The sequence below is a fragment of the Heterodontus francisci genome, chromosome 7 (genome assembly GCF_036365525.1).
Source record: "Heterodontus francisci isolate sHetFra1 chromosome 7, sHetFra1.hap1, whole genome shotgun sequence".
NCBI classification, from domain to species: domain Eukaryota; kingdom Metazoa; phylum Chordata; class Chondrichthyes; order Heterodontiformes; family Heterodontidae; genus Heterodontus; species Heterodontus francisci.
The window spans coordinates 51,893,655-51,918,092 of NC_090377.1; the positions used below are offsets into that span (position 1 = coordinate 51,893,655).

Below are 24,438 nucleotides of genomic sequence, written 5' to 3' on the forward strand. Positions count from 1 at the left end.
GAAGAGAAAAACAAAAAGTGATATTTCTATTGGTGATTGAAATTTGCCTTTTAGTGAATGTCTAAGTAAAAGATTTTTTGGTTACTCTGCAGCAATAAAAATTCAATTCTGATCTAAATTATAGCTACAGAATGATGAATAAATCTGCACATAACTTGTTCTCATAACTTACCCACAGCATTCAGTCCCTTATGCTAGTTATTTCCTGGGCTTTGGTGTAGTCTGCAGTCCCAGCTCTTGCACAGGTCATATATTTATTTGAGACGGTTAGCAGTTGAGCAGACTATTGTAACACTGAATTTATTCTTGTAATCCCTGTGTGCATGTTTTGAATTCAGTGCAACGGTTTACAGTTATATAGTTTCCATTTGAACTGAATCAAAGATTTCTGCTTTTCTAGTTCTCTTCGTCTGTATTGGGTGGATGCCTTTTTTGATAAAATTGAGCACAGTTCCTTCAGTGGTTTAGACAGACAGACACTCAATCAAATTAGCCAAATGTCACACCCTTTTGGTCTCACAGTGTTTGGTGGTAAGTCACTATCCTGTAAAATATTAAAGTCATTAGACTTCCTGTAAAATAAAATAGAGAAAATATATTTTAAAATTTTCTTGATAAATAGTTGTGCTCATTTTGTTATGTAGAACAAAGCTGCATCAACTATTTTGGTCTCAAATAGTTCCTTGATCGCACTTACTCTGTAGATTATGCATACTTTACTGACTGGAGGCTGAATGGAATTGTCCGTGTGCGGAAATTGGATGGTGGTGAGATGTCTATCATTAGAAGAGGCATCAACAACATTATGCATGTAAAATCATTTGATGCTTTTGTCCAGACTGGTACGTATAAATAATCAAATTTTATACATTTTTAAATATCAAGGAAATCTATTGAGCTAACAGATTCAAATTTGGAATTATGAACAAAGGAATCTTCCTCAAAACACATAGGCCTAAAATTTTGTGGGGCCTATTCTACCAGGATAAGTGTGGTGAAGCAGAATTCCCATTTGTCCAAGCACAAAGGTGTAGATCCCGTCCCAACTTGGGATTTGGCTCAAATGGCCTTTCCCAGACTGAGGCAAAATGAGCTGCAATAGTCTTCAGCTGCATAAGGAACCATTCTGCCTCCAGAAAGAAAGTAATTAATCCCTGACAGGATTGATTACCTTGCTCTGGGTAAAGGCCTTTCAAAATACCTCAACCGGGCATGCCACATCTCAGCTTGTGAAAGTTCCTTTCAGCCTTTAAAATGGCCTTCTGGGTGAAATTGTTGGTGTATCCTGGGGAAAAACCCAAAGGTGCATTTTAACATAGGTGTAAAATCTACCCATATTTCTGCGACTGGAAAATGGCAAAACACAACAAATAGGGTAGAATCCTGGTAAAACTGAGTCTTGCCCCAAATTTTGGCTGTGGCTCAATTAGTAGTACTCTTGCCTCTGAGTCAAAAGGTTGCTGGGTCAAGTCCCACTACAGGACTTGAGTATATAAATCAAGACTGAAACTCCAGTGCAGTACTGAGGGAGTGCTGCACTTTTGGAGGTGCTGACTTTAAGATCAGATGTTAAGCTGAGGTCCAGTCTGTTCTCTCAGGTGAATGTAAAAAGTCCCATGGCATTATTTCAAAGAAAAGCAGGGGAGTTATTCCCTGTACAAAAACAGAAAATGTTGGAAATACTCAGCAGGTCAGGCAGCATCTGTGGAGAGAAAAACAGAGTTAATGTTTCAGGTCGATCCTGAAACGTTAACCTTGCTTTTCGCTCCACAGATGCTGCCTGACCTACTGAGTATTTCTAGCATTTTCTGTTCTTGTTTCAGATTTTCAGCATCCACAGTATTTTGCCTTTGTGTTTGAGTTATCCCGGGTGTCCTGCCCAATACTTACCCCTCAATCAACATCACAATATGAATATCTGATCATTATCACATTGCTGTTTGTGGAAGCTTGCTGTCTGCAAATTGGCTGTTGTGTGCCCTACATTACAGCAGTGACTTTACTTCAAAAGTACTTCATTGGCTGAAAAGCCCTTTCGGATGTCCTGTGGTCATGAAAGACAATATATAAATTTTTTTTATCTTTTTAATCAGCTGTTGGTCTTTGGGCCCAACTGGAACTTTGGGCATGTGGATAGGATAGAGGGGAAAGTGCTCCTGTTAAGTTTAGTGAAGAATTTGTCATAAGTGAAAAACTCAATTTTTTGGAGGAATTTTGCTGCCAATATTATTTAATAAATTCCATCTGACTTAATACTGGAAAACTTTTATTTTAATGAACGCTCATGTTGAAGTCCTTAGTATCTTCCACATCTGGCTAATAGACGTTTTGCTGTTTTTATAATATAGGATCCAACTACTGTAACAAACCAACAAACCCCAATGGAGACTGTAGTCATTTTTGCTTCCCAATACCCAATTTTCAGAGAGTCTGTGGCTGCCCCTACGGAATGAAGCGTGACTCCAACAACATTAACTGCATTGAAGATCCATCAAGCGAACCACCTACTCAACAGTGTGCCTTCTTTTCTTTCCCTTGTGCCAATGGAAAATGCGTGCCAAATGGCAATCGCTGCGATGGAGTTAATGACTGCCATGATAATAGTGATGAAGTAAACTGTGGAACTTTAAGTACGTATTGTTGAAATTTACATACAATGCAGCCAATGTGTCAGTACAATCAAGGAGTTTAGTGCACTCATTTAATTTGTTCAAAAGATCTTAATTTCTCTAGTTGCATAAGATCAAATTTACCTTTCAGCACTTCTAATTAATACATTCTTGGGCTAAGAAATAAAAGATAATGAAACTTTACAGAATGAGATTAATTGTCCTCAGCTTTCAGAATACTTCTCTTGGTCGCATTAATTAAATTTCTAATATACCTACTGATTTCAATTCTTTATAAACCATTACATTTAATTAATACATCCTGAATGATACTTCAAATAGTGTTCGGATTGGGACACCAGCAGACTTTGAACCCGAGTAAAGCCCAATATTAAATTATCAGAAATACTAGTGTTTTAACCTACTTTTTCCTCTGGGAAATAGGACTGGAAAATGTGTTTGCTTTCCAGAAATTAAATTATATCATGTGTGTAGATTCCTCATCCTGCATGATGTTTTAACTGGCATCCCTGGTGTTTTACGAGCAGGCTATTAAGTGTAGTCAAATCACAAATATATTGATCATTTTGATAGCTTTTCGTACAAAGATGTGCAAATTTGAGGATTATCAAAAGAAAGAAAGAGAGACTAGCATTTATATATCACCTTTCAAAACCTCAGGATATCCCACAGCACTTCACAGGCAATTAAGCATTTTTGAAGCATAGTCACTGATGTAATGTAAGAAATGTGACAGTCAATTTGTGCTTAGCAAGGACCATAAACAGCAACGTGCTAATGACCTGATAGTTTGTTTAGTAACGTAGGCTGAGGGATAAATATTGGCCAGGGCATTAGGAGAACTCCCCTTCAAAATAGGGCCTTTTATGTCCACTTGAGAGGGCCTTTAACATCGGTAGCATCTCATCTGAAAGACAGCACCTTCGACAACTATCAGAACTGCACTAGAGTGTCAGCTCAAGTCTTTGTGGTGGGATTAAAATGCACAACTTTTGCTTCAGGTGAGAGTACTATCAACTGAGCTGACACCAATTCTCTTCTTTTGGGCCTCCTTATCTCGAGAGACAATGGATACGCGCCTGGAGGTGGTCAGTGGTTTGTGAAGCAGCGCCTGGAGTGGCTATAAAGGCCAATTCTGGAGTGACAGGCTCTTCCACAGGTGCTGCAGAGAAATTTGTTTGTTGGGGCTGTTGCACAGTTGGCTCTCCCCTTGCGCCTCTGTCTTTTTTCCTGCCAACTACTAAGTCTCTTCGACTCGCCACAATTTAGCCCTGTCTTTATGGCTGCCCGCCAGCTCTGGCGAATGCTGGCAACTGACTCCCACGACTTGTGATCAATGTCACACGATTTAATGTCGCGTTTGCAGACGTCTTTATAACGGAGACATGGACGGCCGGTGGGTCTGATACCAGTGGCGAGCTCGCTGTACAATGTGTCTTTGGGGATCCTGCCATCTTCCATGCGGCTCACATGGCCAAGCCATCTCAAGCGCCGCTGACTCAGTAGTGTGTATAAGCTGGGGGTGTTGGCCGCTTCAAGGACTTCTGTGTTGGAGATATAGTCCTGCCACCTGATGCCAATTATTCTCCGAAGGCAGCGAAGATGGAATGAATTGAGACGTCGCTCTTGGCTGGCATACGTTGTCCAGGCCTCGCTGCCGTAGAGCAAGGTACTGAGGACACAGGCCTGATACACTCGGACTTTTGTGTTCCGTGTCAGTGCGCCATTTTCCCACACTCTCTTGGCCAGTCTGGACATAGCAGTGGAAGCCTTACCCATGCGCTTGTTGATTTCTGCATCTAGAGACAGGTTACTGGTGATAGTTGAGCCTAGGTAGGTGAACTCTTGAACCACTTCCAGAGCGTGGTCGCCAATATTGATGGATGGAGCATTTCTGACATCCTGCCCCATGATGTTCGTTTTCTTGAGGCTGATGGTTAGGCCAAATTCATTGCAGGCAGACGCAAACCTGTCGATGAGACTCTGCAGGCATTCTTCAGTGTGAGATGTTAAAGCAGCATCGTCAGCAAAGAGGAGTTCTCTGATGAGGACTTTCCGTACTTTGGACTTCGCTCTTAGACGGGCAAGGTTGAACAACCTGCCCCCTGATCTTGTGTGGAGGAAAATTCCTTCTTCAGAGGATTTGAACGCATGTGAAAGCAGCAGGGAGAAGAAAATCCCAAAAAGTGTGGGTCTACACAAGAGAAAATGAATAAGACTAATAGAAGCATTGGGTGAAGTCTTATACTGAAAAGTAATCACTTAAATAGCCATTTGGCACTATTTTTTGATAAACTGCTGTATTTTCAATGTACAGTAGTGAAAGTGATATTGACAAGAGTGCAATTTTGCTGATTGTAGTTAAAATTATTTCTGATTTTATCTTGTATGCAATTACATTATCTCACTGCATACAGGTTTTAGTACATGTATGTTAATTTCAGGCCCCAAATATTTCCGTATCAGTCCAAGTGCATTATTGAAATAGATAGCTTAATGTCCATAAAATACAAGATTAAATATTCTGACATAAGTTATGGAACATTGGTCTTGTTAACGTGTATGGTTTGTTAAATATTTCCATACTCTGTGCAGTATTCATTCAAAGTCAATATGCATGATGTTTCAATGGGTAAAACATAGGAAGCCTTTATTATGTGTTTAATAATATGCACTATTAATTTGATTGAAGCTGTTATAATTTGCTGAATTTTTACTTGCTGACAAGCATTCTTATGATCTGATGGTTGTTACCTGTGAATAAGAACTATTAATAATTTACCCATTTAAGAAAAGTATGGCATTAATACATTTCTCTGCACCTTTCATAAAAACTTATATTCTTGTCCTCTGTTTATACACCTAGATACTACATGCTCTTCATTTGCCTTTACGTGTTCTAATCACCAATGCATTCCAAATTACTGGAGGTGTGACGGACAAGACGACTGCTCAGATGCGAGTGATGAAAAGGGATGCCCAACCCATGGCCCCAGAACCTGTGCTGCAAACTATTTTACCTGCACTAATTCCCACTGTATCCCCAAGAGATGGGTATGTGACACAGACAATGACTGTGGAGATGGCTCAGATGAGCTTAACTGTGGTAAGTATTACATTTTATTCTGTGTGGTGCATTTTGTAAGTTTAAATGATACAGGATGGATTTTTTTTGAAATGAAGTAACCTTGATCTGATGCAATTTGATTTGATTTTATGACTATTTATTTGAATAGTTGATGGAATTGTAGGTTTCTGATGGATGTGTGATAGCAGCAGCAGTGGCAGTATGTTGGAAGAAATTTAGGGCCATCATGTGTTGTCCATCCAATGGACAACTAAAGAGTGCAAACATTTTTCTTTAAAATGAAATAAAATGTAACTTTTTCTTAATTTACATAGTCTTCACTAAGAAATGAGAATATATTATCTTTTGTATTAGCAACTAGGTGCACTGTAGAAAAACAATTCCAAATGAAATAGTAGTGCAAAGTACGTAATATCAGTAGGTGGGCTGCACACTATTAGCTATTATGCCAATTTGTTTAAACATCTTGACCAGTTGGGACCATATTAATCTCTCCAAAGTGTGTTTATTTTCTGTGCTTGAAAAATGTATCAGCTCTTGATATGGTCAAGGCTAGACAAAGTAACCCGCGCCAAAAGATTTATACCCATTTAAAAATATATACACATGTATTTAAAATATATAAACTTTATGGGTGTGATTTTCCCAAAGCAGTAGATGTCCCATTGTCGGGGTGGTTTTCAGGTGGCCGGCACTTTTGGGCAGGAGGCGGGACTTCACCCACGATATTGCCAGGAGGAGGCAATTAAGAGCTGCAGTTGGGGAGGTGGCCAATTAAGGAAGGTGGGTAGGTTTTCCATGTTGCTGGTCCAATCAGAGGGCCGGAGGCTCTGTAGCCTCAGCAATGCCACCGAGAGAGGTTTTCACTGCTGAAGCAACAAGGAGAACGTGAGGGAGCCTCCATTTTGAGATAGCCTTGGAAGAGTGAGCATTAAATGAAGTATTACATGGGCCAAGCAGGCAGGGCCTTGAGAATGGAGGGGAAACCCCTCCAGCATCAACACTGGGGCTGCGGGGCATCATTTTCTACCAGTGGCCCCCTCCCTGTGCCATGGATCCTCTGGCTCGGATGGCCCCCTGGGAATTCACAGGGAGGCCGCCTCCATGCAGCTGGTGGCCTCCCCACATGGTGAGGGGTCACTCCACCACTGGCAAATTGCCAGTGTCCTGGGGAAATTGCCCTTAATTGGACAATCAATCATTCAAATTGTTCAGCCAAGCCGCTGCTGTTCCCACTGCTGGGAAACTTCCGGGAGCAATTCCGACATGGCTGCTCGCCATTTTACTGGCCCCTCTGCCTCTGTTTCTGTCACCCAGGGGCCAGCAAAATTGCACCTTCTATTTTTGAAATACCAGTCATGCCGAGGATGAAATTTCAGATCAGAATGTTTCCAACAGGGAAGAGTATCTAGAAATTATTTTGCCGCATAGATTGATATGTTTGTTCATTGCAGAAGGAAGTTACAAATTTCCAGTGCTTGGTTAAAACATCAGAAATGGGTTGCTGAAAGCATTGGAGAAACCTTAATAAATCTCATTAACAGGGGAAGGGGTGTTGTTCATTTAAATAGGCTATTATGCAGTGTTCACATATTTATAGGGTATGCAGAGCTTTAAGACAGCAGGGAGCTGGCACCAAGTAAACAAGCCCAACAGCACAGCAAGCGTACCTATTGATTGCTTCCATCATCATTTCCGATGAGGAGATGGATGAATCAAATGTTCAGAAAGATTTGGAAATTGATTTTAACCCTACTCACCAAGAAACGAGGTGGGTGGGCAGTTATAAAAGAGTAGGGACTGGATTTTACAGTGGGCGGGGAGGGACCCGTCCACTGGCTGAAAAGTCAGTGGCGATCCTGCTTCCGCCGGGCCTGGGGATCCTGAGCAGATTTTACTGACACTAGGCCCTTAATTGGTCTTAGGCAGGACTTCCACCTCATTGAGATGGTGGAAAGTTGTTAGGGAATCAGGAGGTGAGCCACTTGCCACAGAATTCCTAGCTTCTGAAACTGCTTTTGTAGTCACAGTATTTATGTGGCTGGCCCAATTGTGTTTCTGGTCAATGATGACCCCATAATGCTGATGGTGGGGATTCAATGGTGGTAATGCCATTGTATGTTGAGGAAGTGGTTTGATTCTCTTATAGACAGTCATGACCTGACACTTGTATAGCACACAAGCTACTTGCCACTTATCAGTCTAAACCTGAGTGTTGTCTGGAATTTGCTGCATGCTGGCCCGGATTGCTTCATTATTTGAGCAGTTGCGAAAGGAACAGAACAGTATGCAATCATCAGCAAACATCTCACACTTCTGACTTTATGATGGTTGGAATGTCATTGGAGAAGCAGTTGATGGTGGTTGGGCCTAGGAAACTGACCTGAGGAATTCCTGCACATGATGTCTTGGGCCTGAGATTATTGACCTGCAACAACCACAACCATCTTCCTTTGTGCTAGGTATGAGTCCAACCATTGGAGAGTTTCCCCACTGATTTCTATTGACTTCACTTTGACCAGGGCTCCTTGACCCCACAGTTGATCAAATGCTGCTTTGATGTCAAGGGCAGTAACTCCTATCCCAACTCTCCATGTTTGGACCAAGGCTGCAATGAGGAGACTGAAGGGGTGGTAACTGGCAAGATTGGAATTTTCCTACTTTTCGTGGAAAGGTCATATCTGGATAATTTTCCTCTTGGTCAGGTCGATGCCAGTGTTGTAGCTGTACTGGAACAGCTTGGCTAGAGTCATGGCTAGTTCTGTAGCCCAAGGCCTTTCTGTCAGCTGGGATGAATCGAATTGGCTTAAGGCCGGCATCTGTGATAGTGGGGACCTCAGGAGGAGGCTGAGATGGATCCTGGTGCTTTGCTCAACTTTGTAACATTTTTATTGCTGCCAAGTTTAGCAAAAGCAACTTTACAGGTAAAATTGGTCTTTCCCAGTATGGACTCACAGTGAAGTGTCAGTCCGTTTTACACTGTGCTTAATTTCTATTCGTGCTATTATATAGACCAATTTCATTTCCCACTACTTTAATAATTATAGTTGTCTTTTATCCATTCTTATGATCTGTTTATTTCAGCAAGCTATAGGAATAATATTACCCAAGCATGGGTCACTGCTTTCAGAAGAATTGTAAGAGGAGAAAATTGAGGGGAAAAAACCTGATTTGGTGCACATATCAAAATAGATGTGTCAGTAATAATTCCAAGACCAAAGATTGGGATGATCAACAGTAATTAAAATAAACCCATATCTAACTGCAGTTAATTGGCCTATAAATTCTGCTGCACAGTGCCCATGGTTTGGGCACTAGATGGCTTCTACGAGCGAGCAAATTTCTAGCCATAAGTGCACGGCTGGCAATATTGGATAAGGTGCAGCAACAGTGGGCGTTGGGACCATTTTAGTTATCGAATAATTTATTGTAATTTGGGTCTTGCACATCTTACAGGATCCATTTCTGATATCGAATGCCCCAGCACTTCACTCTGCACATACTGAGCTTGTACTGTTAACCAGTAGGAAGCACCCCACAGGTACCTGAATGTGGACGCAGGAGGAGCAGGAGTCCTCCTCTTGATCCCATATTCAATGAATTCTGGCTGCTTCCAGTGCCCCTCCCCTGCAGATTGTTAGCACTATCCCCCTTCCCTCACCATCATCCCATGCTAATTGCTGCTGCTATCCCCCTGCGCTACTGATTCCCCACAGCCACTAATTGCTCCCCCCACCCGAGACCCACAACCCCAACTACACTACCTCACAAGGTCTACGATCTCTCTCAAGGCACAATCTTCAGCTTATTGATGGATTTCCATGCATGTCAGACACTAAACTGACCAAAATGTTATTGCATGGTGTATTTTAAACAGAAGGATTTATCTTTACAAAATATTCACAACCATTATAGTCCTCGTTGTGCCTTGCACTTCAAATAATGTGGCAATAGTGCTTCATACATGACTGGTGATCTTTCGCAGATGGTAAAAAAGCATAAATCAGATAACACAGATTCTGTGATTTGTTCTTTCAAACTCATGAAAACAATTAAGACTCTAATGCTCTATTAACCATGTGATATATGAATTCTAACAAATTGAGTCTATGGGTAGGATTTCAATTCCAGGGTTGGGACCCTGACATGGCATTCATTTCCAGGTCCTGACCCCACACCACATTGTGATTTCAATTGAAATGGCACTTAATTGGCCTGAGTCGCGTTCACCGTCCAATTAGTGGCAGCCAGCATGGGACAAAGGGAGCAGTGGGCCCAATTTAAAGGGCAAGCAGCAGTCATTGCAGTGGTTTAAAAAAGAAATTCATTTCATGGGATGTGGGCATCGCTGGCAAGGCCAACGTTTGTTGCCCATCCCTAATTGCCCTTGAGAAGGTAGTGGTGAGTTGCCTTGTTGTATCGCTACAGTCCATCAGGTACGCCCACAGTGCTATTAGGGAGGGAGTTCCAGGATTTTGATCCAGCGACAGTGAAGGAACAATTATATATTTCCAAGTGAGGATGGTGTGTGGCTTGGAGGGGAACTTGAAGATGATCGTGTTCCCATGCATCTGCTGCCATTTGTCTCAAAAATAGAGGGAGAAGCTGAGCAGAGGGCAGTGGGTAGGGAGGGCCCCCGTATCAGGGCAGCCACCCTGTTTTTCTGATGACTCACTTGAGGTGCTGCTGGAGGGGTGACATCACAGAGGAAGATCCTATTCCCTGCCAGCGACAGAAGAAAGCCTGCAAGGCTGACCAAGAAGGCATGGCTTGAGGTGGCCAATGGCATTAGCATCAGAGGAGTGGTGAGGAGGAACTGGGTCCAGTGCCGGAAACGTTTCAATGACCTGCTTAGCTCTGGCAAGGTTATTCCAGCCTGGTTAGCAGTCACCAGAATGCAAAAGAGAGGGGCATCCTGAGGATGCTTGGAGTCCTCCTGACCATGGGAGAGATGTGTGTACAGCAGCATTGATGACAGCAGCATAGTTCATAAGCCTAGTGCTATTGGACAGTAGGCTACAGTGAAGACTGCAACATCCTATGCGAATGAAAAGCTGCAAGTGGTGAGGGAGAGAGGCATTGTCCTAACAGCATCTTTCTTCACCTTGCAGGCCAAGGGAGAACACCACCAGGGAGAGCGAGAGGTCATGCTTGGGGTGTCCCAGCTCACATCACTGAAACATTTGAGGAGCTGGATCTTGATCTGGCCAGTGTGGCAAGCCACAGGGACGTCGGAGACAGAGAAATGGGATTCAACATAGACAGGGTGAAAAGATCTTAACATCTCCAGGTTCAGGGGTTGCATGGCAATCCTCCCCATGCAATAAGCTGTCAATGCATAAGCTGTCATTATTTCAAGCAGCAGTAGCATCTGTTGATGGTGACGATTTCTCATGACCACGTTCTCATGTCTGCCACCGGGCCAGTTGCAGAGGGGGAGGAGTGGACACACAGCCAACATGTTCTCGAGGAGTCAGAGGCGTAAAAAACATTGGAGCTTGCACCAACACATCTTTCTTGCGCACCCTGCACTGGCGCAGCCACTCGCACCTCATCTCGGTGGATCCTCACGAGTTATTAGAGATGGTGGCATAGGGTAAAGTGCACATCACTTCAGAGCAGGAGGTGACGGGGGAGGTAGAGTTGGCTGTGGGCAGTACCCTCAGAGAATGGAGGACAGACACAGCCCTGTTCAGCAGGGTGGAGATGCAGAGCCTTGGAGTCACGAAACAGGTGGCTCTACCTGGAGAATCAGTGTGAGTTGTGTTCCTACATGTTGGAATTGCCTGAGGCACTGCAGAATCATGAGATAAGAATGGAGGAGTCCTTTCATCACATGTGCTCCACAATGTCTCAGTGCTTTGAGCACATGAGCTCCTCCATTGAGAAAGTGGTCAACCTCATGGAGAGCTTGTTTGTAGCATTGACCAGTCAGTGAAGCATGGACTGGATGCCAGCTGTGCCCCAGCTGGTGTTTCCCTCCAGTGATCAAGGGCGCATGAAAGGGCTGAGGTGGCAACAGTTGGTGTTGAGGGGACCGCCTCTCACAGGGATCATCATCATCCACCTCCATGGCCCCTCTAATGGAGGAAACACCTGTTGAGCCACAGAGGCTGCCCTTGCAGTGATGCCGCTGCAGCAACTTTGGAGGTGCCGCAGGTGACTGTTATGCGATAAAGCACTGGGCATGTTGTTACACTAAGGTAGACTTGTGTGTTTCTATTTCATCATGGTGAAAGGCAGGAGATGGAGAACATGGGTTAGCAAAGCAAAAGAGTGTGTTGGGGAAGAGTGTGTCAAGTGGAGACTCTGGAGCCTTGCAGTGTCTGTGCCATTGGAAGATTGCTGACTTTTGCTCTTAATGGATTCTTGCTGTCACTCAGATGAAGGAGCCTCTCCTCTCCAAATGTGCTGCAGACTGAATATCGCTCAGGTGAAGTGTGCCTGGATCAGAGTGGCCCTGGCGTCCCTTCCATCCTGATGACTGCTGCGCCTCCCTGAGCCTACCACAGCAACATCCCTGCAATGCATGGGAACTGTTCTCCAGTTCTCCTTCAGTCTCCTCCTTGTCCTTTTCTTCCTTCTCCGAGGAGCTGTGCTATTTCAGCACTTCTCCATCTTCAAGGTCTACACTTTTCTGGAGGAGCATGTTATGGAGAATGCAGCAGACTAAATGCGTGAAACTCTTGAGGGGGGGGTGGGTACTGGAGGGCGCCACTCGACTGGTCAAGGCCTCTTAACCTCATGTTCACGAGGCGGACAGCCTCCTCAGTGATGACCCTTGTGCTCAGGTGGCATGGGTTGTAGCGTCTCTTAGCCTCCGTGGCAGGGTTACGCACCAGTGGCATCTGCCATCTCTTCATGGGGTAAGCCTTATCCGCTAACAGCCATCCATGGATTTCCGATGTCTCCATGAAGACCTGTAGCATTTGCGATTGCTGGAGGATGAAGGCATCATGGCAACTTCCGGGATAGCGTACATACACCTGATAAAGTGCTTGCTGTGGTTGCAGACCTGCTGGACATTTAGGGAGTCGAATCCCTTCCTGTTGAGGAATCTCCCTGACTGGTGGTGCCTTCACAGCGACATGGGTGCAATTGAGGATCCCCTGTGCCTGAGGAAGTCCAGTGATGGAGGAAAGTCCCATTGTCTTTTGAGCTCGAGTGACACTATCCACCTCGAATTCAATGTAGTCCCCTGCCCTCTTGAACAGAGCATCCGTTATGTCTGAGATGCAATGATGTGCTGCCTGCAAGATGCCATCAATGTCTGCTGCTGCTCCTTGGAAGGAACCGGTGGCAAAAAAAAACGCAAGGCCACTGTGACTTTTACAGCCACAGGGAGGCCATGCAACAGTTCCTGTGAACCCTCGGACGACCCTCAACGAGAGCACATAGATCAGCAACCATCTACCTGGACAAGCGCAGCCTTCTGTGACGCTGGTGCTCTGAATGTCCATGTAGATTCTCTATTTAGTCGTAATGCTGAGGGTATCGCCTTCCTGCCCCTTGTTCCTCACCCCTGTAAGCCTGTTGCCCTAGGCTCTGCCTCAGCTCCTACAGATACTGCTCCTTATCACTAGTTGATTCTATCTCGGAGTAGCTTAATCCCATTTCCTATTATGTCCTTCTTTCTTTCCCTTGGAATATGCTGTCTTCCTGAACCCCCCCCTCTCATGAACCCGTGAGGCCTGTATGCAGAAGGACCGGTCCACACCCCAAAGCTGCCCCCGCAAAATGGCCTTGTCCAGAGTGAAGAGATATGACCAATAATTCTCCTGACCCTGTACAACTGGTTGCCTGTGAATAAAGGGCCTTCTCTGAGCCTTCCCTCATCAATGGTGACTCTTACTGATGTCCTGCCATTTTGACTTGCTCCCCACTGTGTCATCGCCTCTTCCTCCCTGTCGTGGTTGAAACCCTTTGTGGATCCTGTGCCTTATAAAGGAAGTTCTAAACTGGCCCTTAACAACCTGACAATTACATTAAGAGCCTTCACTAGCCATTTATCCATTTCGGGTGGGTTGCCTCTTCCAACTCTCCTTGGAGCATGTGTTTTCGCACCATGAAACCGGCATGCTGATCTGAGGGATGGGTTGAAGCGTCCACCCACTGTCGTTCCCACCCTCACATTTAAATAAAACTCCCAGCCATTAACTTCTTTGTATTTGGTGTTACTTAATTAGGTATGTAATGTAGATTTGCTCACCAACAAATTTGCAACAGCAGCTAAATAAAATATTACTTTAAATACAACTTTAAGCCATTTTTTTTCTGATTTACCTTTTCTTTCAAAAAAAATTAAGATTTCACAAGTACCTGCCAGCCTGAACAATTTTTGTGCACAGAACATCGGTGCATTGACCCAGCTTACATATGTGATGGTGATGAAGACTGCCTAGATGGATTGGATGAGCGGGGCTGTGGTAAGTGTAGAAAAAAGGTGATGGCCACAATCAGAGGCAGTTGATCTGAAATATTTTGAACAATAATACATAATGGTTCAGATTCCTAAACTCAAATTAATTTCATTACAGTGTATAACTGCACTTCCTATGAGTTTAAATGTGCACATGGAGGACAGTGCATCAGCAATTTCTACCACTGCGATGGCGTTTTTGATTGCAGTGATCAATCTGATGAGGCGGGATGCCGTATGTATACCGATTTAGAGCTGATTGAATGTTGATTCTCTATGTAACTGTATTCCTGTGATGCTGTGTTTTGCTATGAAAATAATATTGTTGGTGCTCCTGAAGTTTATGGAGCCAAAGGCCAGGAATAGCCCCCCCCCCCCCACCTCATTTACATTGCAATGCAGGGCCTGCATCAGTTACATGGACCAACTTATGATCAGTGCATGTCCAGTTTCTTTCTCCAACCTCTGAATTTGTTCAAATAACGAATATAGGGGCCAGTGTCAATAATTTGTTATCTTATGTTTTCATGGATTTTACCCTCAATATTTTATGAGGTTATGCATCACTTTAGGGACCTTGCCCAATAATAAGTAATTGGTTTGACAAGCATTAATTGGCACAAAGGATTGCTTTATATAACCTTGATAAAACTCTCATTGCAATGTTAGAAGCTTTTGTTTTCTTTTTGTAGCCACTCGACCACCAGGTATGTGCCACCAAAATGAATTCCAGTGTCAAGATGATGGTGCTTGTATACCATCAAATTGGGAATGCGATGGCCATGCAGACTGTATTGATGGATCAGATGAACATCTTAGCTGTTTGCCAAAGAACTGCTCTGCCAACTATTTCCGGTGTGATAATGGAAACTGTGTCTACAGAGGCTGGTTGTGTGATGGTGATAATGACTGTAGAGACATGAGTGATGAAAGAGACTGCCCGACACAGCCATTCCAATGCCCCAGTAACCAGTGGCAGTGCCCAGGTCTCAGCATCTGCCTGAATTTGGATAAGGTTTGTGACCGCACTGCAGACTGCCCAAATGGTGCAGATGAATCTCCACTCTGCAGTAAGTAAATCATTTAAAATATTTTCCATATTTCTTATAGTGAAATAAGGGTTCAGTTAAGTGTATATGTGGGATAAAAATAAAATGTCTGTAGTGAAGGATGAAAGAAAGGAGCAGATACCATGATCCTACAATTGATACCATCACTACTATACTGCAACAATTTGTATTATATAGAGCCTTAAGTATAGCAAACTGCCACAATGTGCTTCACAAATATTCAGGAAAAAAAGGCCGTTGAACCAAGGAAAGTGTAGTATTGGTGACCAAAAGCTTGATCAAAGAGGTGGGTTTTAAGGAGGGTCTTAAAGGAGAGGAGCATGTTGGAGAGTTTTCAGGAGGAAATTCCAGACCGGGGGCTTCGGACCACAAGCCACAGCTGCTGATGGTGGGGAGAAAGGGCTAGTCACAAACCCATAATTGGAGGAACAAGGAGTTTGGGGGCAGGGATGGGGTAGTGGTTGTTATAGGACTGGAGGAGGTTAGTGTTATGAAGTGGTAAGGCTTTGAGGGAATGTAAAAACAAGAGGATGACTTTTTCAAATTTGTTGCAGTGCAGGACTGCGAGTCAATGTGGTTCAGCCTTACTAGCTCTACATTAAAATAGTACATCCTGCAGATTGCATTTCATTCTCTGCAACACTGCCAATTTTATAACCTGGGTGGAAAAAATATTTAAACATGAGATCCTGGAATTACTCATGAAATTGATGTCAGCAAATATTTATTTTATGTATGATGCAAAGCAATCCTTAGTTCATTGTTCTGGAGAATGTGACATACTGAATCTCATACTGAGAGGCGCTGACTAAAAAATTCTGAAGATGTGTAGGTTTCTGAAGCAGATGTCTAGTTCTGGAGTAGGCAACCTACCCGTTTTATTGATCCCCACAGTTTGCTCTGTCAGCATTGCATTCAAGCTTATTGACCTTTGCTATAAAACTTGTATACATTCATAGTGAATGGCATTAGGAGGACTTATTTTTTAAAAAGCACCTGAACCTAGAATTTACTATTTTCAATATCAGCAGATAAGCACTTCATGTGTATGTATGTCATCCCCATTCCCTATTTTAAAGTTAGTGTTATAGAGTCATAGAAAGATACAGCACTGAAACAGGCCCTTTGGCCCACCGAGTCTGTGCCGACCATCAACCACCCATTTATACTAACCCTACATTAATCCAGTATTTCCTACCACATCCCTACCTTCCCTCAATTCTCCTACCACCTACTTACACTAGGGGCAATTTACAATGGCCAATTTACCTATCAACCTGCAAGTCTTTGGCTGTGGGAGGAAACCGGAGCACCTGGTGGAAGCCCATGCGGTCACAGGGAGAACTTGCAAACTCCGTACAGGCAGTACCCAGAACTGAACCCGGGTTGCTGGAGCTGTGAGGCTGCGGTGCTAACCACTGCGCCACTGTGCCGCCCCTTTAATTCCCTGTTCACCCTTTATTTGAATGGGGTCATCTGATGGCTCAGTGGATAAATGCATGATTTGGCATAGCTACGCAGATCAAAAATTCCAAATTTCAATCCAAATCTATACTGACAGCTAACACATCATGGAGGACACTATCATTTACTTCAAAATCTGGGCTACAAAGAAAAATTTCACCCCGTCTCTCCTGATTATCTTGCAACCTCCTCAGCAACACATGGATAACTTTTTAGTGCACTTTATTTTCACAATAGGGATACAGTCCAATTGATCTTTCCTAATTACTGAATTCTAAATTAAAATACTGACCACTTAGACACATATCGGGGGAGGCGGTGGTAATGTCACTAGACTAGTAACCCAGAGCCCCAAGCTAATGCTCTGCAGCCATGGGTTCGAATCCCACCATGGTAGATGGTGGAATTTGAACTCAATTAATAAATAATCGGGAATTAAAAGCTAGTCTAGTGGTGACTATGAAACCATTGTCGATTGTTGTAAAAACCCATCTGGTTCACTAATGTCCTTTAGGGAAAGGAAATCTGCCATCCTTACCTGGTCTGGCCTACATGTGACTCCAGACCCGCAGCCATGTGGTTGATTCTTAACTGCCTTCTGAACTGACCTAGCAAGCCACTCAGTTGTATCAAACCGCTACAAAGACTATGAAAAGGAATGAAACTGGATGGACCACCCGGCATCGACCTAGGCACCGGAAACGACAATGGCAAACCCAACCTTGTCGAACCTGCAAAGTCCTCCTTACTAACATCTGGGGGCTTGTGCCAAAATTGGGAGAGCTGTTCCACAGACTAGTCAAGCAACAGCCTGACATAGTCATACTCATGGATTAATACCTTACAAACAATGTCCCCGATACCGCCATCACCATCCCTAGGTATGTCCCGTCCCACCGGCAGGACAGACCCAGCAGAGGTGGGAGCTCAGTGGTATACAGTTGAGAGGGAGTTACCCTGGGAGACCTAAACATTGACTCTGGACCCCATGAAGTCTCATGGCATCAGGTCAAACATGGGCACAGAAACCTCCTGGTGATTACGACCTACCGCCCACCCATCCCGCCCCCTCGGCTGATGAATCAGTGCTTCTCCACGTTGAACACCAATTGGAAGAAGCACTGAGGGTAGCAAGGACACAAAATGTACTTTGGGTGGGGAACTTCAATGTCCATCACCAAGAGTGGTTCGGTAGCACCACTACCGACCGAGCTGGCGGAGTCCTAAAGGACATATCTGCTAGATTGGGTCTGCGACAGGTGGTGAGGGAACCAACAAGAGGGAAAAACATACTTGACCTTGTCCTTACCAATCTACCTGTCACAGCTGCATCTGTCCATAACAATATTGGTAGGAGTGACCACCACACAGTCCTTATGGAGATAAAGTCCCGTCTTCACATTGAGAGTACCCACCATTGAGTTGTGTGGCACTACTACCATGCTAAATGGGATAGATTTCAAACAGATCTAGCAACTCAAAACTGGGCATCCATAAGGTACTGTGGCCATCAGCAGCAGTAAAATTGTATTCAACCACAATCTGTAACCTCATGGCCCAGCATATCCCCCACTGTACCATTACCATTAAGCTGGGGGATCAACCCGGGTTCAATGAAGAGTGTAGGATGGCATGCCAGGAGCAGAACCAGGCATACCTCAAAATGAGCTGTCAGCTTGGTGAAGCTACAACACAGGACTACTTGCATGCCAAACAGCGGAAGCAGCATGCAATAGACAGGGCTAAGCGATCCCAAGAGCAACAGATCAGATCTAATCTCTGCAGTCCTGCCACATCCAGCCACGAATGGTGGTGGACAATTAAACAACTGACAGGAGGAGGAGGCTCCACAAATATCCCCATCCTCAACAATGGGAGAGTCCAGCACATCAGTGCAAAAGGCAAGGCTGAAGCATTTGGATCAATCTTCAGCCAGAAGTGCCGAATAAATGATTCACCTTGGCCTCCTCCTGAGGTCACCAGCATCACAGATGTCAGTCTTCAGCCAATCCGATTCACTCCACGTGATGTCAATAAACACCTGAAGGCACTGGATGCTGCAAAGGTTATGTGCCCTGACAACATTCCAGCAATAGTACTGAAAACATGTGCTCCCAAACTAGCTGTGTCCCTAGCCAAACTGTTCCAGTACAGCTACAACAATGGCACTAACCCAGCAATGTGGAAAATTGCACAGGTATGTCCTGTGCACAAAAAGCAGGACAAATCCAACCTGGTCAATTACCACCCGATCAGTCTGCCCCCGATCATTAGCAAAGTGATGGAAGGGGTTGTCGACATTGCTATCAAGTGGCACTTGCTCAGCAATAACCTGCTCACTGACACTCAGTGGGTTCCGCCAGGACCACTCAGCTCCTGAAATAAAAACAAGAAATGTTGGAAATACTCAGCAGGTCTGGCAGCATCTGTGGAGAGAGAAGCAGAGTTAATGTTTTCGGTCAGTTACCCTTCACGCTGCTCCTGACCTCACTACAGCCTTGGTCCAAACATAGACAAAAGGGCTGAACTCAAGAGGTGAGGTGAGAGTGACTGCCTTTGACATCAAAGCAGCATTTGACCGAGTATGGCATCAAGGAGCCCTATCAAAACTGGAGTCAATGGAAATCAGGGGGAAAACTCATTTGCTGGTTGGAGTCATACCTAGTACAAAGGAAGATGGCTGTGGTCTTTGGACGTCAATCATCTCAGTCCAAGGACATCACTGCAGGAGTTCCTCAGGGGAGTGTCCTAGGCCCAACAATCTTCAGCTGCTTCATCAATGACCTTCCCTCCATTATAAGGTCAGAAGTGGGGATGTTCGCTGATGATTGCACAATGTTCAGCACCATTCGCGACTCCTCAGATACTAAAGCAGCCCATGCCCATATGCAGTAAGACTTGGACAACATCCAGGCTTGGGCTGATAAGTGGCAGGTAACATTTGCGCCACACAAGTGTCAGGCAATGACCATCTCAAACAAGAGAGAATCTAACCATCTCCCCTTGATGGTCATGGCATTACCATCACTGAATCGCCCATTATCAACATCCTGGGGGTCACCATTGACCAGAAACTGAACTGGACCAGCCACATAAATACTGTGGCTACAAGACCAGGTTAGAAGCTGGGAATTCTGTAACGGGTAACTCACCTCCTGTCTCTCCAAAGCCTGTCCACCATCTACAAGGCACAAGTCAGGAGTGTGATGGAATACTCTCCACTTGCCTGGATGAGTGCAGCTCAAACAACACTCAAGAAGCTCAACACCATCCAGGACAAAGCAGCCCGCTTGATTGGCAACCCATCCACCACCTTTCAACATTCACACCCTTCACCACCGATGCACAGTGGCAGCAGTGTGTACCATATACAAGGCTCCTTCGACAGCACCTTCCAAACCCGCGACCTCTACCACCTAGAAGGACAAGGGCAGCAGATGCATGGGAACACCACCACCTGCAAGTTCCCCTCCAAGCCACATGCCATCCTGGCTTGAAACTATATCACCATTTCTTCCCTGCCACTGGATCAATATCCTGGAACTCCCTTCCTAACAGCACTATGGGTGTACCTATACCCCAAGGACTGCAGCAGTTCAAGAAGGCAGCTCTCCACCACCTTCCCAAGGGCAATTATGGATGGGCAATAAATGCTGGCCTAACCAGTGATGCACACAGCCCAAGAACGAATAAAAAAACATGCAGATTTGTTTTAATTGCTGCTTATGTAGAGCCCCCCTCACTTCAATTGACTTTGAGCTAATTTATATACTCCAGCTTTTATTGCTGCAATTAAAATAAGTTGTATAATTTAAGACTGATGCATTTTCAATTTTCTCTGTTTAAGTTGGCAACAGCAGTTCTTAATCATAGTAATCATAATTTTGGGTTCAATATTGCAAGTCATGATAATTTCTCAGTGTTGTACAGACAATTTGTAAAAATGAGTACTCTAGGAATAAATTAAATATTTACATTTTGTATTTTAAATTCTTAAATACAGATTAATTTGAAAATCAGTTGCTTACTTTGATTCTACTGACTTTGATTCTACTGACTTTGATTCTACTGCCTCAGTTGGCAGACATCGACATCTATGTAAATAATCATCAGCGACCAGTTATTCAAACATGCCCACTTTTCATACCTGCATATTATAGCTATAAATGTAATTAATCACTCTGAATTTTTGTATATTTACTGAATATTAACTGAAATTTCTGCAGTCACTGAGCTGTACTGTCTGGATACTTTTAGACCAAAACTACTGCTAAATACAGAAGATGCATACAGCCTATGCACAGATGATAGTTATTTAAATTTACTAGTTAACGGGCTATATTGTCTCATGAAATTTCAATCTATCGTTCTAGGAGTATCCAGTGTGACAGTCAACAATTGTCAAGAAAAATTATAACATTTATGCTGTATTAGATGCTCCTCTCCACAATACCTCTCCTCAAATTGGTTCTGTGGAGTTTAGATCCAGCAAGATATGTTTGGAAGTTGAACCTGTCCCTTTAATTAGGTAAAAAAAAAGAGCAATTAAATTTGAAAGTCTATTTGTTTTGCATGTAGGTCATGCTGAACATTTAATTGCAATAATATGTAGAAATGTGGAGATTTTTTTAAAATAACACTTTAAAAATATTTTCCTAAAATTATTTTTGCTTTTGTTTATGACAAAAATTAGATACAGAAAGCTGCAATGAAAATGATGCAGGTTGCACACATGGATGTATTCAGGGGCCCTTTGGTGCACAGTGCACTTGCCCAAGTGGCTATCAGCTTACAAATGATTCCAAGACCTGTGAAGATATTGATGAATGTAATCCACCAGGCATTTGTAGCCAGATATGTTACAATGAAAGAGGCTCTTTCAGGTGCTCCTGTGATGAAGGTTATACTTTAGAAATTGATGAGAGAACCTGCAAAGCTTCAGGTAAAGCTTGTTGTATTTTCCTGTGTTTGACTGAAATGCATTTTATCAGACCAAATGCAGTATTGTAACTGTCTGATGCAGTACTTAGTGTAACCTAAAGAACTGAATGGTGTTGCTGGAACTGAGTAATACAGCAGCAGCATCTGACATGTGGAAACTACTATATCTGTGGCACAGTGGGGCAGGATGTGGACATCGTATCTGTATAAATAAGGATGCTGTTTTTGCCCACAGAATGTAGATTGTTGACCATTATAACATGGCTATAGGCCATGAATACAAAGGTTCTGTGTTGGAATAGAGGACAGTCATTAAGCACATAATGATAGACAAGTACTTTAATGAACTTAAAATTCTTCTGGTTCAGAATGAACCTGTGCATTTCTACACAGTGGACATTATTGCTGAATTCCTGTGGTAATGCTTCTGCAATTTAATTAAGTTGTTAGAATGCAAGACTCTGCCCAGGATTAGTGCCCATTTGGCAGCCAAGCAGTATCTACTAATCTGTTAAGGAGTATATGCTTCTTTCCTACTTTTTATTGAGATTGCTACTGACCAGACAAAAAAAAAACTTCAGTAGGAACATAATATTGTTGAAAACTTTGCAATTTCCCTTTTCTGCATTATCTCTTTCTAGCCAGTCAATCCTTTAAGCTAAAGGAAGACAGGAATTCACAATCAATTTCATAACATTTATATTTGCTTTATTATTGCTCTCTAAACTCAAGCTGTTTAATTTTTTACTTTTCAATTTACTCCAGTAGTGGGAATAGCACCTTGTCCTATTCTGCTATGTGACCAGTCTTTCTCCCTGCTTGTATGCATCAGCATCTATAGTAGGAAGAAGTAAACTACCTAGGGAATGGAAGAATAAGCTCTTGATCTAGTTTCATCAATGTTGTAAACTGACTTACCAAGATTTTGGTGCAGAAATTCTGTGGGTGGAGCATTTTTGTGCCAGACCTCTACCATAGTTCATGGGGTAACGGAGAAGGCCTTTCATTTACTTGGCATTGGTGGACACCAGCCCCTCTTGGGGCTCATCTAGATACCGCATTATTTTGTCAAACTGGAATTGGTGGTGATGAGCTGGCAGGGGTTGTTATGGTGGGTATCTATCAGAACAGTTGCAGATTTTTAACCTCTTACTTTTTACTTCTTTTGATCGTGAGGTTTAGCCCATTCAAAGCATGAGTGCTGGTGTAAACCAGACCTGCCTTGGGTGAGTCTTGCTGGTACTGATGCAAACACATACTCAGTATGTCCACTTTAACTGGAGCAATGCCACTAATCCACTTTCAGCATTTACATGTGCTGAGCCTGGATTATAGCTGGGGGTTTTGTTATAATTGAGGTATTAAATTCTGACTGGATATTTTTGGATGGCTCAAATCTGACTCAGTTATGATGGGGGAGAGCCAGTTCAGATCAAACATTGTGTTGTAATGTGGGGATAGACAATTGGCATCTTGACAGCAAGATGCAGCTGTTCTATTGGTTGGGGATGGGGTTGTACATGCTAGAGATTCAGTCATGAACAATACGAGATGACATTGAAATCAACATAATTCCTTCCATTCTAGGTTCCTAAACAATGCATTTTTCCATTATAGTTAATACAACTAGTTAATTTTGGCCTGGATGTCAAGCAAGTGGTTTTTCTGCTTAAACTGTACTCCTAAGATGGATCAGCCAAGAGTCAGTATCATTAATGGCATGGGCAAAGGTCAGTGTCATGTTGTTGGGATTTGCAGCAAAGAAGAGGATGTTGTTGCCTGAGGTGGAATCCTCTTTCAGGGTTTGTAAAGCTGGGAATTGGAACCAATGGGTGTGTAGGAGAGGAAATGAGAGAGAGAAAAAGACTGAGGTGGGGAAGAGTACAGTTCAGATTTCATACAGGTGACTGACAAAGAAATATGCCAAGGATTACATTGATGAGTTTGGTTTCTTACATGGTATGATTGCGCTGGTTGTGGTTCCAGTGGAGTGTCAGTGGGTATACCAGTGTACTATGTTGTAAACTTGCTGTTTTTTGCTTGTATACAATTTCTTTTTAAGGCTTCTGAGCTTAAACAAGTGACAAAACCAATTTTAATATTTATGATGCAATGTATTTTAACATTGTTGTTTGCCATTTTATTTTCTTTCCCAAACCATAGTTTGGAGAATAGTCAGCACATTGGTTCTGTGAAATGAAACTGCTTGGTTAGCAGGCTGTAGTACAGTTCAGTTTGCTATTGCTAAAGCATTGATGTTAATGTAACTCCTAGTTTACAGTGAGCTCTTCATGCTTTGTGAAGCCAATAAAGTTGATATATTGATTTTCTATCTAGATTCAACCAATGTCCTATTAATGGTGGCAAGTCGAGGTCAGCTAGTTTCGAACAACATTAGTGCTCAGCCACATGTCATTCAGAGTGTGATCCGAGATGGGCGAAATATTGTTGCAATTGACTTTGATTCAACAACTGGTAGAATTTATTGGTCGGATGTTACGCAGGACAAAGTTTGGAGTGCTTTTCAAAATGGAACAGACCGAAAAATTGTACGTATATTTTTTTGTTTTCTAGTGGATAAAAGCAATTGCATGAAATATAGTTTACTGCTGTATATGGTACTGTAGTTCCTAACAAAAGGCATTGCCAAACAATGGATCTAAAGCTGGGAAGAAGATATATTCTGTATGAATTGTTTGCAAAGAATTGTCCAGATGATCAAATTAGAACATGCCATTTCATAAATATTTGTGGATATGTAATATTTCTTTTCTAGGTTTAGAATGTTAAAGCTTTTCTGGGAAGCATGTCTTCAGCATTAAAAAA

At 43.2% G+C, this 24,438-nt stretch overlaps 1 protein-coding gene across 1 annotated transcript in view; it reads left to right on the plus strand.

Moving 5' to 3' along the window:
• The window catches only part of lrp2a (low density lipoprotein receptor-related protein 2a), a 418,190-nt gene that overhangs the window by 165,668 nt on the left and 228,084 nt on the right, over positions 1-24,438 (plus strand). The window contains exons 19-27 of the mRNA XM_068035173.1: positions 401-531; positions 705-842; positions 2,349-2,630; positions 5,497-5,736; positions 14,025-14,144; positions 14,256-14,372; positions 14,830-15,207; positions 21,365-21,613; positions 23,950-24,161. Coding sequence (XP_067891274.1) covers positions 401-531; positions 705-842; positions 2,349-2,630; positions 5,497-5,736; positions 14,025-14,144; positions 14,256-14,372; positions 14,830-15,207; positions 21,365-21,613; positions 23,950-24,161 — 1,867 coding nt within the window. The remainder of the gene's footprint in view (positions 1-400; positions 532-704; positions 843-2,348; positions 2,631-5,496; positions 5,737-14,024; positions 14,145-14,255; positions 14,373-14,829; positions 15,208-21,364; positions 21,614-23,949; positions 24,162-24,438) is intronic.